At 49.0% G+C, this 18153-nt stretch overlaps 1 protein-coding gene across 1 annotated transcript; it reads left to right on the top strand.

Annotated features, from left to right (window-relative positions):
• Nucleotides 1-473: 473 nt before the first annotated feature.
• Nucleotides 474-17644, top strand: tbc1d16 (TBC1 domain family, member 16). The gene is made up of 13 exons (XM_037476364.2): nucleotides 474-1072; nucleotides 4655-4867; nucleotides 5291-5453; nucleotides 6049-6336; nucleotides 11121-11315; nucleotides 11546-11693; nucleotides 11798-11962; nucleotides 12441-12589; nucleotides 14343-14477; nucleotides 15340-15526; nucleotides 15689-15868; nucleotides 16419-16565; nucleotides 17134-17644. Exons 1-13 carry the CDS (start codon nucleotides 832-834, stop codon nucleotides 17425-17427), a joined length of 2505 nt encoding a protein of 834 aa, XP_037332261.2. The 5' UTR covers nucleotides 474-831; the 3' UTR covers nucleotides 17428-17644.
• The last annotated feature ends 509 nt before the right edge of the window (nucleotides 17645-18153 follow it).

An 18153-nucleotide genomic window follows, 5' to 3' on the forward strand; every position in this document is an offset into this window, starting at 1 on the left:
GGTCCTCCTCACATTTCCACATTTTGTCTGCTTCTTCTTTTATTTTTCTACTGTCTGTGCTTACGATGTACCACGAGATGTCCCCGCTCCTACGCCGTGCTGAGTCTTCACCTCGCGCTGGCGTCACTGTACCGTCTTTGAACAAACTGCGTGTTAGCAGTGGCTAACATTAGCTAGCTGGCGCTCACGTCGATGAACGGGTTTTCACACTTATCTGACGATGGGTTTTATTTTCTCTACTAGCAGGAAGGTAATCCCACCGCTGCCACCAATGTAGCCGAGGGTTATGGTACGCCTATACTTGGTTTAATAAAAAAAAAAACAACACGGCTCCGGTTCTGCGCCACGCCGGCCGCAACTTTATTTCTCGTCACTTTTTCCTCACAACACTGCACCCTTCCTCTACTTCCTCTCCTCCTTCACAATAAAATAACTTACACCGGAACAGGAGTGCAATAATAGCTTACACAAGCTTCAAGTGATGAAAGAGATCAAGGTTGTTAAGGAGGAGGATTTGTCGGATCTTGACCTTAGTTGATATCGAATATATATTTTCTATTTAAAAACGTACTCATGCCCCATTGTCCCTCTCGGTTTTCAATCTAACATCTAAACGTAACGGTTTGTGTGATATTCAGCCTTCACGTTCCGGAAGTAGCGGAATTTGGGAGATTGCCGTGAAACTGTTAAGTCAAGTATGATATGCCTAAGCAAGTAAATACAGGAAGTAAGACAACAGCACCTTACAAATTAAAGCCTTTAAACTTGTCTTAGCCCCTCAGTGTCGTGTTCCTCAAAATATAACTTTTATTTTGAAAGTTAAAAGCGGAAATGCAATACATATCCATTTCTTGTGGAACGAGCACCAGTCAAACGTGTGGTGTGTCACTGTCGGTAAAACACGGGGATACAAACAAACCCACACGCCGTAAACGGCGGAGCTTAATCCGGGAGACAAGGCGGCGACGCGACGCCGGTGCACGCTGCGCTGTCCCCCGGCCGCTCGGTCCTCCCGCCGCCCGCAGAGATGGATGTCCGACCCGGGGTGTAGACTCCTGCCGCGGGACTGAAGGTGAGAGCTCACCGCCCGCTTGGCCCCGATTTCTGTTCCGTTGATTCATCTCTCCCGCTGCTGGGAAACGGATGCACGGCACCCGGCAGATAGGAAACGTATCCCCGCTACGAGGGAATAATGTCGGCTTAATAAAACAACAAAAGTTTAAAGTTACGTGTCAACGCCGACACCGTGAAATGTAACGTTAACTAGCGGGCGCTCCGGCCGCGGTGTGTGTAGCTGATATCGGATATGCACGCTCAGGATGGTAACGGTACACGTATCTGTCAACGCAACGACAAACACACGCATTTACATACACGTATAGAAATAAATGTTCGCGTGTAGTGCCGCGGTTACAAATGTCCCACATCTGCCTGACAGGGCAGTGATGGCTGATGGAGCGCACCCCCCCACCGGCTTCACGGCACGCCTCTGCTACACAGGCGGTGTTTGTGCATCGGATTATTCTCGCTTTTCTTGACCGTGTGTGTGTGTGTGTGTGTGTGTGTGAAATCATTTAAAAAAAACGCCGTTGGGTAAACTGCAGTTTAAAACTAGAGAAGTGCAACCGGTGCATGTCCAGAGTGTCTAGACACAAATAGGTTTTTAAGGCAAGATGTCTGCCAGCTTTTCAGCGTCCTAACTTTCTGCGAGGTGTGTGTACACAGTGTGTGCACTTGTAGTTTATTTAGCTTTTACTCAAACACGCTGAAAACTAATATCCCCTAACTGTGTGTGCGTTGCAGATGTGTAATCACACAAGGGCCCAAACCAGCCCGGGGAGGGGGGGGCGGCGTAGCAGAGAAGTGAGTGAGGAGTCTGCAGGCGTTCAATGGCTGTATGAGAAAACCCTCTTCAAGAGGTGTTCTATCAAAGTATGAGTCACCGCAAAGCACAAGACGTCCTGGAGCGTGCAACCGTAACCGGTCATCCAAAATATTATGAGGTTTGCTGCAGCAGGACGTGAGATTAGGACCGACACAGAGGCACACGCTCACACGCCAGGATCATCCTCCCGGCCTGAGATTGATATGTTGACTTTTAAAATATATATTTGTATCAATGTCAAAGTTTAGCCACATTTTAATTATGCATTATCATTCACTACCAGCTGGTTGCGGGGATTATGTTTCGTTTGGCTGTTTTCTAAAAGGTGTGCCACATTTTCAAATGAGTGTATTTACATTTTAGAGCATACAAATTGTATTACTTCACATGAAGCTCATTAAAACGCTCTTCCCGAGAAGGCTAGAGAGAGAGAAAAGTGCTTTCCACACTCCCACTGAGTCCCACATATAGTGTCCTTATGATTTACCCAGCCTCTTCAGACTCTCACAAGAACGTCGTTTCTCAGGCCTCTCTGTGGTCTCCTTTCAGTTGATGCAGGCATGTCCGTACACACCGCAAATGTAAAGCTTTTTTTTCTTCTTCTTCTTCAGTATTCTCTCCTCTATTCAAAAGGCAGCGTGACAACTTAATTAATGCAGCCCAGCAGCGGGGGGGGGGAGAGAAACTGAGGACCGGGCCACTTTCACACCACGCTGCTGAATTTCCGTGGTGTAGGTTTAAAGTTCATTATTAAAAGAAGGCAAACTGTCAGAGTTTGTAAATTACAAAAGTGAAGCCCTCTGCGGGGGTGGAGTCTCTCAAGGAGGTTTGATAAAAACGGTGTACGGCCCGGGGAGGAGAGGCATTGCGTGATCGGACGAGAATAAAACGAGCACTATCAAACCCACCCGAGTGGTCCTGTGATCGCTCCCGGACCAGAATAACCCCGAGAGGGCTGCGCATTGTTGCTGCTGTCACGAGGCCACTGGAACCAGCGGTTGAAGATGGCAGCCTGTCATTGGGTTCAGGTGGCAGGCCTTTCAGGTGTGTGTGTCTCGCGGCAGCGTGGACTCGGATTACAGGGGTCGCTGCTTTAGTCCCTTGGTGTCTAGAGCTATTTGAATAATGTATATACAATATATTAGCTGGATATTAAAGGAATGGTGAATTTGCAAGTGAATATATTGTCCACCTGTTTGGGACCTTTATGATCAAGCACATTAGAGAGGTAGTTGTATGCAAAGACTATCTACTACTTTTTTTTAACTTACAAAACTTGAGTGACGTGGAGGTGTGCCTGCAACCTCCACTGTAATACAACAACCCCCGATTGACCCCCCCAAGTCTACAATGCCAGCAGGGTGCATAGTGCTAGCCCCGTTAGCCGCTAGCCAAACACACTGTTCCCAAACAATCCACGGTTTCACTTCCACTGTGGCATGTGATATAAAATGGAGCATTCTGCTTTCACGGTGCATGAGCATGCAGATTTAATGTATGCTAACTACATTAGCTAAGTACAACTGCTGCACAATGCATTGCTGTCGAGTGCCTTGAGACCGGCCTTCAGTCTAGAGGGATTTTGAGCCAACTAAAACCTGTTGATATTTCACCTGACTAAATGTTTTTTATACAGTTCATTTAAAAAACAAAATCTGTTATTCAAAGAAATATTAGGAAAATTAAAATATGATATTAAGAAACTAGAAATAACTACACATCTTGAAAATGTAAACCAAATGAAGGCCTACAGTGAGCCTCCTCTCAGAGGTCAGCAGACTTCCTGTCTGGGGCCGGGCATCAGACGGTGGGGTTCCTGTCTAATCAGGCGGTGGTAAACATGCCCTCTGAGGAAAAAACAGGGAACATTCCTCAGATTGAGTGGGGATGATAAGTCGATGTTCAGCCTACAAGAAGACAGGGCTCCACACGGGAGGTCGGTCCAAAGGTTACGGATCCACGTGTCAAAGCAAAGAGAAAGCAGTCGAAATCAACAAGTTCTATGTGGACTTCAAACAACAAAACAGTTGTGTGTTCTTTGAGTCAGAAACAGTCAAATCGCTTCAAGGTCTTTTTCAAAGAAGGAAGCTTTTCAACAAAAAACACACGTTGGTCTCATCACTCGGGAAGCGAATGCACTGTACTTGCATACACACTTCATGGCATCATCCACCCGTTCACACCCTGACGACAGGAGCTACCACACACACACCCGTCAGTGTCACCTGCCCATCAATCACTAGCACTCGCACGGCGTAGTCACAGCTACAGCAGCATTGTTGGGCTAAAGTGTCCTGCCCAAGGACACATCGACCTCCGATTGGAGGACGCCCGCGCTCCCCACTCGCACACAATTCGTCGAACGACGGCGCTGTGACTCGCCGGTGATCCCAGGTCAGTGGCGCCGCCGGTGACATCTGCTGTCGGCTACTGCTACGGCGCTCGGGGACATTTCACACGGACGGAGGGAAGTGTGTTTGCACACGTCTTTGTGTGCTGTTTACAGAAGGTGGGAGCTGTTTGGTTACACACTGTATCCACAGAGCCTGTGAATGTGTGTGTAGGTGTGCAGGTGTCTGGGAAGAAATGGTGAACAGGTAGCGAGGGGGGAAAGGGGATGGAGGGGTTGAGCTGCCGCAGAGAGGACACTGCAGTGAGTACAGAGGAGTTGAAGTGTAGGTGACAAGGAAGCGTGCAGCCCTCTGCTATAGTCACACTATCTTTTCCCTTTTTATTCCCCCCCCCCCCCCCCCCCTCTGTTCCGTCCAGACGATGGGCCCAGTGTCCCCGTGCTTCAGGAGATGTCTCTGGGTCGGCTCCTGCGACGCGCCTCCTCCAAGGCCTCCGACCTCCTGACCTTTAACCCCGGGGCGGCGGGCTCGTCGCTGCGCTCGGGCTTGGACGGCGAAATCATCTTCTCCAAGAACAACGTGTGCGTGCACCCCGCGGAGCCCCTGCCCGGCCTGGCAGAGCACCACCCAGGTCAGGCCAGAGCAACGGTTGAGACGCGTTGTGGGACGCGTTGCATTTCTGCCGCCGATTGTCCCGCCGTGAGCACCACCCGAACACTCCTTTTATTAATATAAACTCTCCATGAAGACTAAAATATACCCCCCCCCCGTCCCCCTTTGTTCGCGCATCGGATGTGTGAGTCTGACCTCGTGTCCTGTGCTGGGGTTTACATGGTGGTGATCACAAGGAGCATTTTCTTCTCTTATTATCTCGTGATCCTCTGTGTGTGTGTGTGTGTGTGCACTCTTATAGTTACAGGCCTTTTCGGGTGTGTCCTCTTGGTGTTTTTTCATCTCCGGTTTCATGTTTGTTAAACTTGTATGAAAGTAATTTCCCCCCACCGTGATTATATTCTTTCGCCCTGTGGTTAACTCCCCCCCCCCCTCCATGCAGGCTACCTCTGCGTCCACACGGAGAAGGATGAGAGCGTAGGCACCACCCTGATCCTCACCTGGGTGCCCAACTCCCGCATCCAAAAGCAGGACGAGGAGGCGCTGCGCTTCATCACACCGGAGAGCTCCCCGGTTCGCAGGAATGCGCGGCGCCGAGGCCGACGGTAGGAAAAGGCGTTTCTGCAACATGAGCCACCGCGACGTCACCCAGTGACCCCTCTGCGGCCTCGAGTTGGTCATTTTTTAACAGTGGCACGAGAGGGCGGAGTCGGTTCAACTGTGCCATGAAAAGGAAAACTTCAGGGCAACCAAAATGTTTAAATGACTTAAACGGTTAAAGTTGTAACAGACAACTCCTAAAGTGCACAACTCTAGCAACCTGTCAATCACAAAGTAGCCCGCCCCTTAAGCATACCCTGATGGTCTATTTTACTACAAATCGTTAATAATTTCTTTAATTACCAACCGGCAGCGTTGAAGACTTAAAACGATTGAGACTGTAAACTCATGTTTTAAAGTGTCGCAATGAGGCGGTAAATCCAGAGAAGTGGGGTCATTTTCTCACACTTTTTTTCTGCCACTAGACGAGTCGCCGCCTCTCTGCTGTTAAAATGATTATGAATGTTGGCTCTATTAAAGGACATCTCAAGGATATTCCGTATTAGAAGTGTTTCAACCAAGATTAGAAACACTATCAGTGTTACACTGATCTTGCTTTGAACCAACCCCCCTCTCCCCCCCCCCCCCCCCCCCCTCCAGGCCCCACTGCAGTCACCCGGCGGCCCAGGAGGAAGACGAGGACGAGGAGCGGAACATCACCAGCAGCGCGTCCGCGGCGGCAGCAGCGGATCCCTCCTCCCACCAGCAGCAGCAGCAGCAGCTGCCGGCGGGGGGGGGAGAGGAGGGCGACGAGCTGTCGGACGAGGTGAGTCGGGACAGCACCATGGGTTCGGACTCGGACACGTTCTCCTCGCCGTTCTGCCTGTCCCCGGTCAGCGAGGCCCTCTGCGAAAGCAGCGGCTCCGTCTTCCTGGACAGCGAATGCAGGTGAGTCATCGGGGGGGGGGGGGGGGGGTCCACAGTCTGTGTTGTTATAGGTTCATCCTTTAATTGGCGTTCAGCAGTGTGAAAATATGTGTTTTTTTGTTTTTTTTACCTGTGCCATAAAAAAGTCCTTGAATTGCCACGTGGGAAACTAGTTGTCTGTCTCACCCTCCTCTCTGGGAAGAATTGGGGGGGTTTTCATTTTTATGAAAGGGTCAAAAGTTATTGGTAGTGGAAAGATCTTTTTGTTGGTTAATCCAATAATTGGGTGATTTTCTGACTGTAGTTTAACAACCCTCCAGCAGGGGGTGCTTGTGAGGCTTTGGTGGCTGCTAGTTAGCTTGTGGATCTCCCCACGTTTGATCATTTCAATGTCAACTCCTCATAATTTGACAGTTTTTGTGAGTAAGCCGCTGGCTTTTATCACTGCCCCGCTTGACGGTGCTTCTGAGATCTACTAAGTTTCGCATTAGAGCTCAAAGGATGCTGTCTGCAGTGTTTTGTGACGGAATCGTCTTGCCTGCAGCATTACATATATATTTAATATCCAGCGATCTCTCCGACGGGATCTGGTCTTTAGCCCTCTGGGGGTTAATTGTCCTCGATGCCACTTGGGTTCAAGAGCAGAGCCTGTTCTGTCTGATGTAAACGCATCTGTGGCACTAAGTAGTACCATATCTTGGTAATAAAAAAAGATAAACGGTCATTGTCAGGCCTTATTTAACAATGAAGCATGCTGCAGATTGCTGTTCAGCTTAATAGAGCTTAATTGCATTGCTGCTTTTGTAATTATTGTGGAAGGCAATTACAGAAGCAGGCCGCCTAAATGAGGTTGACGAGTTAGTAGAAAACCAACATGAAGAATAAGCCGAGACAAATGGGAAGACTGAATGTCAAATCAGGGTCGCAGACAGCATTTAAAAATACACAGGGTCCAACCCCACTCAATGTCCAAACACCTCAGCAATTAGGATTAAGTGTGTTATTTAGGAGCAAAATGATTTGAGGGCTCTGTTCAAATTACATGTATCATTTATCCCTCTCATCCGTGAGGTTTATTCCTTTTCCGGGGGCTTTACAAAATGTATTTAATTGTCCAGGTCTGTATCTGAGACCTACATTGCATGAAATACCATTATCACTTTATTTCACTGTTCAATTGTTTGAACTAATGGGATCTGATGCCAGGTCATCCTTTTATCACTGATCCACCTTCGGTTACTACATCTTTTTCCCTCTTTTTTTTGTTCCAATCACGGTTCTTTTATTGTATTAAAAAATCTGTAAACTCTCAAATGAGTTGATCATTTTCTAAAAATAAAACCCCCCAAACAATAGTTAACATTCAGTAAGATTTGATCTCCTTAAGCTGTTATAGTTATTTGCAAGTTATTGAGTTAAAAATGTCCCTGACCTCTAGGAGGACAGATTCAATCAGAGAAAACTCTATTTTTGTTCTGTGTGCAGTAAAATAATTTAAGAATGTGTGTGTCTGTTGTAGAGTGAGGGTGCTTTCTGTATGTGTGTCACTACATTTTCACTATGATACTACAGGGACAAATATCTCAGTAATTTGTTGATGAATTGATCCAACTATCACATAAATGTATAATTAGATCTGCTCTGAACAGCCTTACTCCGTTAGGGTCTAATGTATAGCACAGAAATCCAGATGTTCATTTGTTACAAGTTCCTAGTTCTCTAAAAGGTGGTTCAGTTACACTAAACTACCACAAGGTGGAGCCAAAGAAAATGAGTAATTGCTTGAGTGATCATTTCCCCTCTGAGGCCACGTGGTGGCTTCCTGCTGCATTGGGACTGGCCTCAGGTAGATGACTTCTAGCAGCGGGGGCATGAAATGTTATTTTAAGGTCAAGATGAGCCCCTAAAGCCGCTGTCAATCTGACTGTGTCACGATGTCGCAGATGGCACGAAATGGATCCCCAAATCCTACAAAACCCGCAACCCCTCAGACCCGTTCTCTAATCAAGCGAAGCCATCTGGACGCCGATCGAGTTGCTGCTCGGACCCTTCGGCCGCTCGACTCTATAATTCCCTCCGTGGCCGTTTCCTCACGCAGCTATTTGGCCCGGACTCATTGCCCAGAATGTGTGAGCCTGTCTCAGTGCGTGTGTGTGTGTGTGCGTGTGTGTGTGTGTGTGTGTGTGTTTAGGCCTCTTTTTTTTTTTTTTTTGAACCACTCTCAGCTTGCTGTAAGTGCATCAGTGTGTGACTTGGCAGCACGCTCTGTTTCACAACTTCTACCCTTTTACGCTGTCCTTCTCTTCCTCCATTCCTCAGTGTCTCCTCTCAGCCCTCTGGCACTAGTGTGCATACTTTTTTCTTTTTTTTCTTCTTTTTTTTTTACCTCCATCTCTCTCCCTCCACCAACCGTCCGTACCTTCCCCTCTTTGTTTTGCATCCTGTCCTTTTTTTTTTGCTCATTCTCTGTCTGCTTTTCTCCAATATTGTTTCTTTCTGCGTCGCCCGCCTCTCGAATATCTTGCACGCCCCCCCCCCACCCCTCCCTCACCAAAGTCTGTGTGAAGCCCTTTGATTCCGAGTGCTCCCGGGGTTGTTGTGCTGGGCTGAATGTCAGCTCCCCGGATTAGAGGACTGAAGAGAGCGGAGCTGCAGCCAAAACCCGGGAACTCACTCAATCTTTCTTTCTCTCTCTCCTGCTTTAATTGACACTGTTAAGGGGCCAGGAACTGGAAACATGTCACTTGGAATCATTCAAAGAGAAAGCACCCCGTATGGGAGAACGACAGCGGATGAAAAGTGGAAGTGGGGGCAGGGGGGGGGGGGGGGGGGGCAGAGGAAGGAAGGGGGCACAGCAAGTTCCTCTAAAGTTGAACAGTAGATTTATGGTTTATGATCATTGTGATTACGTCTGTATAGGAGGCCCGTGGTTTGCTTCTGGCTTGTGAGGTTGTTTCTCACTGATCACATGCACAGTGGGGACCAGGTTCAGTCCCGCACGATGACTGTTGGGCCACTCGGGAGGTAATAAGACCACAGGTAAGAGGGAGGGAGTGTTTTTTTCGTCTCATTTCTGGACTGAATTTTCCCTTTTTTAACCACAATAATAGAACAAGATGCTTCGTCTTCAGTAAATGCTTTACGAAAATAAAACACTACACTCATTGTTGAAGAGGTGGGACTAATGGAACGCCGCATCATTCATAAATATGACAAACGTCGGATGTTTTCTCTCCAAACTTCAAACTGCACTGACCACTTTCTGATGTTGGCACCGAGGAGAGCCCCCCCCCCCCCCCCCTCCGCCTCCCTTCACCCAAGCCCCCACCCACCACCCTCCTTGTCGCTCCAGGGATTAGCTGAAGGGCCTGTGAGTCCCTGCAGGCTTGTAAGCACTTGGTCCTGGTTCTCAGGGTGACCTGGCAGCATCTCCCGCCCCGCTGCCCCCCCCACTCCCCCCCCCCCCCTTGTGTATGTGGAGAGAGGTGTTATGAAGGGCCTCAGGGCAGTCTGGGTCTTACCCCGGGGGGGCCCGGTGGGACGCGCTGGTTCGCAGCAGCCTGACTCCGTCAAAACAGCTTGTTTACACGCTGTGTTAATCACGCTCGTAACGCAGCGCGGCCATGAATCATGTGCTTTCTAATTATATTTCCCATGTTTGTTTTTAGCACTTTTATTTACATGGGGAGAAATTCATTTGTTTAACAACCCTCCGAGCGGGGACGGCTGTCCCTGTTTTTGTAAGAATATTTCCGATGGCTTGGTTTCCCTACCAGAGCCGTCCGGGCCCCCCCCCCCCCCCCCCCCGTGTCCTCGTTTTCCACGGGGCTGCTTAGTTGCGTGACACATGAGACGGAGAGTATGTAAATCATCGGATAGCAGAGGAAACTGCAGCCTGGATTGATCAGCCTTGTTATTTTCCCATCTGCGTACACGGGGAGATTAGCCGGATACGATTGACTCAGGGTGGACCGGATTAGACGTGGCCGGCCTCCCTCGTCTCAACCGAGCCGCCTCTCGTGTTCTCTGTAACGTTGGTGTGCATAGGTGGTAGTTTTCTTTGTCATTTTGACCTTAATTCGTAGGGAAAAAGAGGCTTTCGGTATGTATGCAAATAACTTCATGTAGACGTCTACGCCTCAAATGTCAGCGGGTTTAGCACATTTCTGTTTCTCAGCATTAGCAAGTCTTGAGACGTGTTTGAAAGAGCATTATGGTCATTAGCTACGGTCAATTTGTGTGTTTTCTCACTGTGTGTGTGTGTGTGTGCAAGGACTATCAGCCAGATATTCCTATTATTCAAACCTTTGGTGCAAGGTGAGGATTTGTGTTGGTCACATGCAAAGTTTTTTTTTTTCCTGTTGTTGTCGTGTGTGTGTGTGTGTGTGTGTGTGTGTGTGTGTGTGTGTGTGTGTGTGTGTGTGTGTGTGTGTGTGTCCTTCTGCAGTAGAAGATCCCTTGGCTCAGGTTTCAGTGCCGGGAACAACATGGGGGGAATGACAGGGGAAAGTGTGTGTGTGTGTGTGTGAGAAAGTCCTCAGAAGCCTCCATGCATTCCTCCCATTCTGAGCCATACTGAGACAAAAACTATATGTCTGCACACTGCTGGCAGCTGTCTGCACCGTATTCATTATCGATGTCCCTCGTGGATCCGTTTCCTGAATAAGAAGCTAAAAAAACGAAAAATGTTTCATCTCAACGGGAAAAATAATATTTATCTTTAGTCTTACTTTGATTTCATGGAAAACCTCAATTCCCTTCAGCTCAATTTAAGTAAAAAAAATATCCTTTATTTTTTTCGCCAGGGAGCTGTGTGAGGAGTCAATGACTCACTCCGTGAGCTCCGCCTCCAGCCTGGACAGCCACGCCCCCTCCGAGAGTGGCAGCCAGTGGCACGGCGCGCGTTGGGAGGAGCAGCAGAAGGTGCTGGTCCTGGAACAGTTGTGCGGCGTCTTCAGGGTGGACCTGGGTCACATGCGGTCGCTGAGACTCTTCTTCTGGTCAGTGGGGGGGGGGCGCAAAGGTCACGGGGAGGTCATGACGGGGTCATTTCTGTGCAGCGTGTCTCGACGAAGTCAATTTGTTTTTGTCATAATAAATGGAAAGTTAGCTTTTGAGACAAGATCAGAGATTAGTCAAGTAAGAAAAGTGGTTTACTCCTGCTTCCATGAACACATCGCATCTCTGTGACTCTTACTTTCGTGCCTCCATCATTTTTACTGCGGTGCAGCGATGAGGCGTGTACCAGCGGCCAGCTGGTGATCGCCAGCCGAGAGAGCCAATACAAGATTCTCCACTTCCACCACGCTGGCCTGGACAAGCTGGCTGAGGTCTTCCAGCAGTGGAAGTGCTGCAGGGAAACTCAGCTTAAAGACCAGGTCTCATCCAAACTCCTGTTTGGCTTCTCATTTAACAGCCCCCCCCCCCCCCCCCCCCTCGCACCGGGGTTACCTGCTCAACCCACGTCCCCTCTCTCCGTCAGGTATCGGATGAGAAGTCCTGCATGCAGTTTTCCATCCAGAGGCCCACCCTGCCGTCGGCTGAGACCCACCCGGAGGAGAAGCTGTATCGGCGGCTGGACGTCACCTCCTGGCTGCGTCACCTCAACCCCAACGGGCAGGTGGAGGAGGAGTACAAGCTCCGCAAGGTGTGTCCGGGCGTGGTTTCACAGCCCCCCGCCCCTCCCCCGCTGCTTTTCTACACATTACAAGCCGTACGTTCTCGCAAAACTGGAAGTCATATTGAAGGCGAAGGCCGCGATTCGGTTTGAATCAGCAGCCCCGGCGTGTAACTACTCTTTGAGGGGTTTTTCCTGGCCACGATCCCCCCCTTGTGAGTCATGTGACTGCCCTCGGATGAAGGTCTACCACCTCGCTCAAATGACTCGGCGGCAGTTAGAATGTGTGCAGAAACGTTTCCTCTGTCACGGCGTGCAGGTAGGAACAAAAGAGCTCCGTGAGGCCCAACGTGCGCTGAAACAACCCCGTCCACTGCAGTCCAGATAGATGACGGTTGAATACAGTTTGTTGTGTTCTCAGAGCAGAAGCGCCCCCACCCCCCTGCGCGCCTGCTTGCCCCTTTCGGTGCTCACTGTGCTCGCTCGCCTCCCACTTTTTGCCCACCAGGCCATCTTCTTCGGCGGCATTGACCCGTCCATCCGCGGCGAGGTGTGGCCCTTCCTGCTGCACTACTACACCTATGACTCCACCTCGCTGCAGAGGGAGGCCTGGAGGCTGCAAAAACGCTCCCTCTACCATGACATCCAACAGAAGAGGTGGGGAACAGGGCACAAATAATGTGTGTGTGTCATTTAAATATATATATATATATTTTTAAAGTAGCAAGACAAGCAGCGGATCGGCCAGCGAGCGGTCAGTCAGCGGACGGTCAAACCGCACGCGAGTGTGTTTGTGAGCAGTCAGTCGGCACAATCAGGGAAGTGTGAAGTAAAAGGTCTCTGGAGGGAGAACATGTCAGCAGTTATCAGATCAAACAGAAGAAAGAAACACACGCAGAAGCACATCCCTCGTCATTTATCACCACCTAATGTGCACACCTTGTATCGCTTTGTCTGGAATGAATATGAGAATTGGGCAGGTTCCACCTGGAAGGGACTCTTTGGGTGCGTCAGAAGGTCTTATCAAAGGTAATGGTAATTAAACCCCTCGTTCTGACTGATGCAGATTCCTTTTAAAGATCATTTGGACTTGAACGGCCTCCGGGCCCAATGGTTGATCTTTAGGAGCAAGTTTACATGTCTGTTGTTTGGCTCCTTGTCTCCTAACCTTGTGTCCTTCCCTCATCTGCGATAACTAGCAGCTGCAGAGGGAAAGCGATGCAGATATAGCCACTGCAGATGTGGAAAAAGGGACATAGTGGAAAAACTTGGATGATATTATTATTCTAAATATATTTATTTGTTTTTTTATGCAGTTTTATTAGGGAAAAATAAGGCTAAACCAAACCTTCACATACTCCTCCTCCCTCACCATCTATTTAGTTCATACTGTGGTGCATAGCCTAGATTTGATCATCAGTTTGTTTGTGATACATTTTGAATTCGTCATGTAACAAGCTGCTAACTAAATAGAAGAAGAGCTCTTTTGAAGAGGAAGTGCTTTTAATAAATTTATGATGCACCACTGAAGAGATTTATATGAGCTTTATTTCGAAGAGAAAAGGAAATGTAAGTTTTCTTTCTTCATAGATGTAGCTTCAGATGTGTTGCTGGATATGTAGCCCAGGAATGTGCTTGAATAATGCCAGAAGTGATTCCTGAATGATCAAAATTATTTAAATGTCCTTAAACCTGAGACAGTTAAGCAATTAGTTTAAGAGTTTCTTTGTTGTGTTAATGAGATGGAGCTTGTTATATGTTAGAAGCATTGTGTCATCCTTTGTTTGAGCAGTGAATTATGTTCCCATTTAACATTAATACGTTAACCCAGCTATATTTTTGCTCCACCATGCCAGTGGCAGACATTTTAAAGAGATGGAAAACATGTGCCTGAACTCCAGAGTAGCGTCCTCCGGAGAGCAAGATGAGAACGAGGTCCACGCCACAAACACACAGCGCTGAAGCTTAACAGTTACGTGGCGTTGCATCAGGTGTGCGCTCACTATTCCTGGTGGGGCCACATGGAAAACAAACATTGTTAATTAAATCCCTTCTGCTTGTTAGGGCTCGGATACATTAGTGCCAAACGCGGGGTACATGCTAATATAGTCCGTAACATTTGGAGGGATGGATGCTGGTTTTATGGTTGTGGTTTTATCCTCAGTGGAGCACTGAAACACCCCTTCAGTCCCCCCCTCTCCACACACACACACACATGTTCTAATTCATATGCTGCTAATCATTAGCGTTTTACACCAGAGTGACATTTGAGACTAGGGTTGTTTTTATTTTTCGAATTGCCTTAATTTCCTTGGAGATTGTTTTTGGAAACTTTCTTAAACTTTCTTTTGAATCTTATTGCGATTGAAGTTCTTCCCTCTCCGCCTGGTGTTTGTTGTTTACCTTCCAGATTGTCCATGAGCCCAGAGGAGCACAGTGAGTTCTGGAGAAAGGTCCAGTTCACTGTGGATAAAGACGTGGTGAGGACAGACCGCAGCAACAACTTCTTCAGAGGGGAGAACAACCCCAATGTGGAGATCATGAGGTCAGACCGCTTTCTTCTCTCTTCTTTACCCCCGATCTCCATCTCTGTCTCTTTGCCCCTCACCTCCTCCTAAATCTGCCCCCCATCACTCCCATCCCTCAGCCCAAGACACAGGCGCACCTTCTCATTTCATATTCTGAACCCTCGGGGAGCCGCAAATGAGTTTCACGCTTTATTGACTCTGACTAAGCCGTCGGAGTACTTTTGATGCGTACTCCAGCTAATGGCTTTCTAAACGAGGAGCAAGAGGATTTAAATAGCATATTAGTTTGGTGACTCTCATCGAGCATCCTGGTGTTTGTCCGACGCTGTGTGTGTGTGTGTGTGTGTGTGTGTGTGTGTGTTTCCAGATGCACGGCGCTCCTGATGTGTCACAGATAACGTTCTACTCGTCACCCCCGTCTAAGAATTCTATTTTATTTTGAGGTTTTTCATTTCCCAGAAGAATAACCGCTGCAGTCTGTGGTCACCCCCCCCCCCCCCCAAACCCTCAACTCCATTCTCATAGTTTTTCCAAGTTACTATTTTTGCTGTTAATATTTCACTTGTAACAATAAAAAAGGGTCTTTAGGGCTTTCCCTTTGTTGTACAGTCCTCACTAATGCATGAGGAGCGCCATGGGAAGTTTACTTCAAAGTAGTACAAGTAAAAGAAATAATCATTAATTAGCTCCCTGGTTACCAGGGGGTTGGCATAGCAACTGCTCTGGGTTTTCTGGGCATTACCAGCGATGCTGCAACACATCCCGGATCATTCAGTGTTGCGGCGGGACATTACTTTATACTTTATGGTATAACAGCAAAAGCTGTAAATTTCTATACCTCTGCGATGATCTAGGATGTTCTCGTTCTCGAACCCGCAGGCGGATTCTGCTCAACTACGCAGTGTTCAATCCAGACATGGGCTACTGCCAGGGCATGTCTGACCTGGTGGCCCCCCTGCTCACCGAGATCCAGGACGAAAGCGACACCTTCTGGTGCTTCGTCGGCCTCATGGAGAACACCATCTTCATCAGCTCACCCCGCGACGACGACATGGAGAGGCAGCTGGTAGGATCCTCCCGTGTTGGTTTTCTCTCTCCGAAGCCATATTACAGTACAAACACTGACACGTTAGCCAACCCTAACCTGGAGAAGCACCATTTCCCAGTATCAGAACATGATAAAACCTCCCAAGAAAGTGGTGGACTGAGTTTCTGAAACCGCCTCCAGATGTACCTGCGCGAGCTGCTGCGTCTCATGCTGCCTCGCTTCCACCAGCACCTGACCGGCCTCGGGGAGGACGGCCTCCAGCTGCTCTTCTGCCACCGCTGGATCCTGCTGTGCTTCAAGCGAGAGTTCCCCGACACCGAGGCGCTGCGCATGTGGGAGGCCTGCTGGGCGCACTATCAGGTCAGGGCGGGGGCCCCAGCGGCCCCTTTTGCATACACGGCGTTTTCGGGAAGAAAACCTTGCAGCGCCACGTTTATCATTATTTTTTTAAGTGAGCGTGCAGAAATGCAATTGTAACATTGTCTGACATAGAATAAGAGGCCATGTTATCCCCTTAAAGCTCGTCACCACAGACAGGTGTAATCCTCCTAAGCGCCTGTGAAATGTCCTGTTTGGTTATTATTCATCAGTGATCCTTTTAGTTAATTCAACTGATGATATAATCACACATTGAGATTTAGTTCGAATTGACACATTTAAATACTTCCTAAAAGCACCACAGCTTTACAGTGTAGATTCTAATATTATATCACAATACATTGTTTCTGACTGCAACTGAAATTAAATTGAGACACATCTTCTTACCCAAAGCGATCCGAGCTTATCCGAGCTTTTAAGTTTTTATTTTGCCTTTCTTGCTGGAAAAAAAAGTCCTAATCAGCATTTCCCCGACTCGGGTTTCACTGTAAACTTACTGAGATCTGAGGGCCTTTGTTCCCTCGCTGCATAGACGGACTACTTCCACCTGTTCCTGTGTGTGGCCATCATTGTTCTCTACGGGGAGGATGTGACCGAGCAGCAGCTCGCCACCGACCAAATGCTGCTCCACTTCAGCAACCTCTCCATGCACATGAACGGAGAACTGGTGCTACGCAAGGTAGGCGAGGCCCCTCTGTGTCCCCGGCGTGCGCCCAAAGGGAATCGCCTTTTCCGTTCGGCCCTAAAGCATTTGAATAACCGTCGGTTTATGGCCGCGCTCGTGGCGGGTTCCCTCGGGCACATGCCCTTTCAAAAATCACCGCGTTGGGTCGGCGCCGAAGCAGCCGCGTCGGACGCCGCAGCCGAGCAGCTGTGGCATACAGTGACCCGCCCCTCGGAGGCCTTGAGCTGCCTGCACTGCTGCAGCGCCAGGCGGAGGATTTATGATCTGCACCCCGGCCGCTGTGCCTGTGGCCCAGTCCTCATCTTTATGGATGCCGTGTTGGAGCCACAGGCACACTGCTCATTCCAGCATGCAGCACACGTGACTCCCTTTGTCGTTGCTTGATGGTTTTGTGTCGGATGCGCTTCGGCTTTTTTTGCTCGAGGTGCCACACTGCAATGCTGAGCTCGGTCAAGGGTCATGATTTACATTTCAATGTTTTTATCCACTATTTCAATTCCTGCGTCGTTTCCTTATTTCATATAAATGACTTCTTCTTGCCACTTTTGCCCTGCTCTTACAGGCCCGCAGCCTTCTCTACCAGTTCCGCCTGCTACCCAGAATCCCCTGCAGCCTACATGACCTTTGTAAACTGTGTGGCCCGGGGATGTGGGACAGCCGCTACATCCCCACCGTGGAGTGTTCCGGTGAACACCCGGACTCGCAGAGCTGCCCCTATGGAGGCACCTCCACCCCCCGGCCCTCCTCTCCCTCCCTGTCGTCCTCACCAAACCCCACCCCCACCCCCACGCCTCCGCTAAAGGGGAAGAAAGGCTACAAAACCCGGGACATTTTCACCTTCCGGAAACAGTCCTGAGAAGAAGGCAACGGGGAGCGTCGCTGGTCCGGTTTATCCGCCCCAGAGTCCCCGCTTCTATTCCCCCCCCCCCCCCCCCCCCATCGTACTGAGGATGTCCGCCACCAGGTGCAACGAGGAGCACCGCCTTTCCACTATTAGATCTGCAAGGTGCGGCATCCCACAAAGCCACGAGGACGGTTTTTTATGCCCGACCAGAAGGCCAGAATTTTAAAAAAAGGGGGGGGGGGGGGGGGTGCAGCGCTGGTCCGGAGCTGCTGCAGGTTGGAGTCTGCTGGCGGCTTGGCCTACTTCCAAGGGGCTCTGTGGGCAGGGGTCACATCAGGGTCTCAGCCGACGGGCCTGAAGTCGAGCAGACTCTAACCCGGGGGGGGGGGGGGGTGGGGGGGGTCAAATGAAACTGGAGATTCATTCACGGGACTTGAACTTGAACGTTGGCGTGTTCTCACAATGGAATATTTGTGTGAATATCGGATTACATGTGCATATCTCGAGCCTGAGTCGGACACATTCAACATGCAATCCAAACCTTCTGTGTTAACAAAGAAGGGTTAGCCTACAGATTATAACACGTTTTGTTTTATTTCCTTTTCAAACAAGTGAATGTTTGCATTTATTTCAGATGTTACAGATATTTAGCAATACTATATCCTTGCATGAAGCGTTCTCGACATATAGAGGCCACGACTTGTTTGTTGGAAGACACTAAAGCCCAAAACAGAAGTT

Source organism: Pungitius pungitius, chromosome 12 (assembly GCF_949316345.1).
Source record: "Pungitius pungitius chromosome 12, fPunPun2.1, whole genome shotgun sequence".
In the NCBI taxonomy this organism is placed as follows: domain Eukaryota; kingdom Metazoa; phylum Chordata; class Actinopteri; order Perciformes; family Gasterosteidae; genus Pungitius; species Pungitius pungitius.

Excerpts from the sequence above, each read along its gene's own strand:
- tbc1d16 (XM_037476364.2), top strand. The coding sequence starts at position 832 with ATGCAATACATATCCATTTCTTGTGGAACGAGCACCAGTCAAACGTGT. Across the intron at positions 6,337-11,120 it reads TTCCTGGACAGCGAATGCAG|GGAGCTGTGTGAGGAGTCAA; the intron begins GTGAGTCATCGG and ends TTTTTTCGCCAG. Across the intron at positions 15,527-15,688 it reads ACGACATGGAGAGGCAGCTG|ATGTACCTGCGCGAGCTGCT; the intron begins GTAGGATCCTCC and ends AACCGCCTCCAG.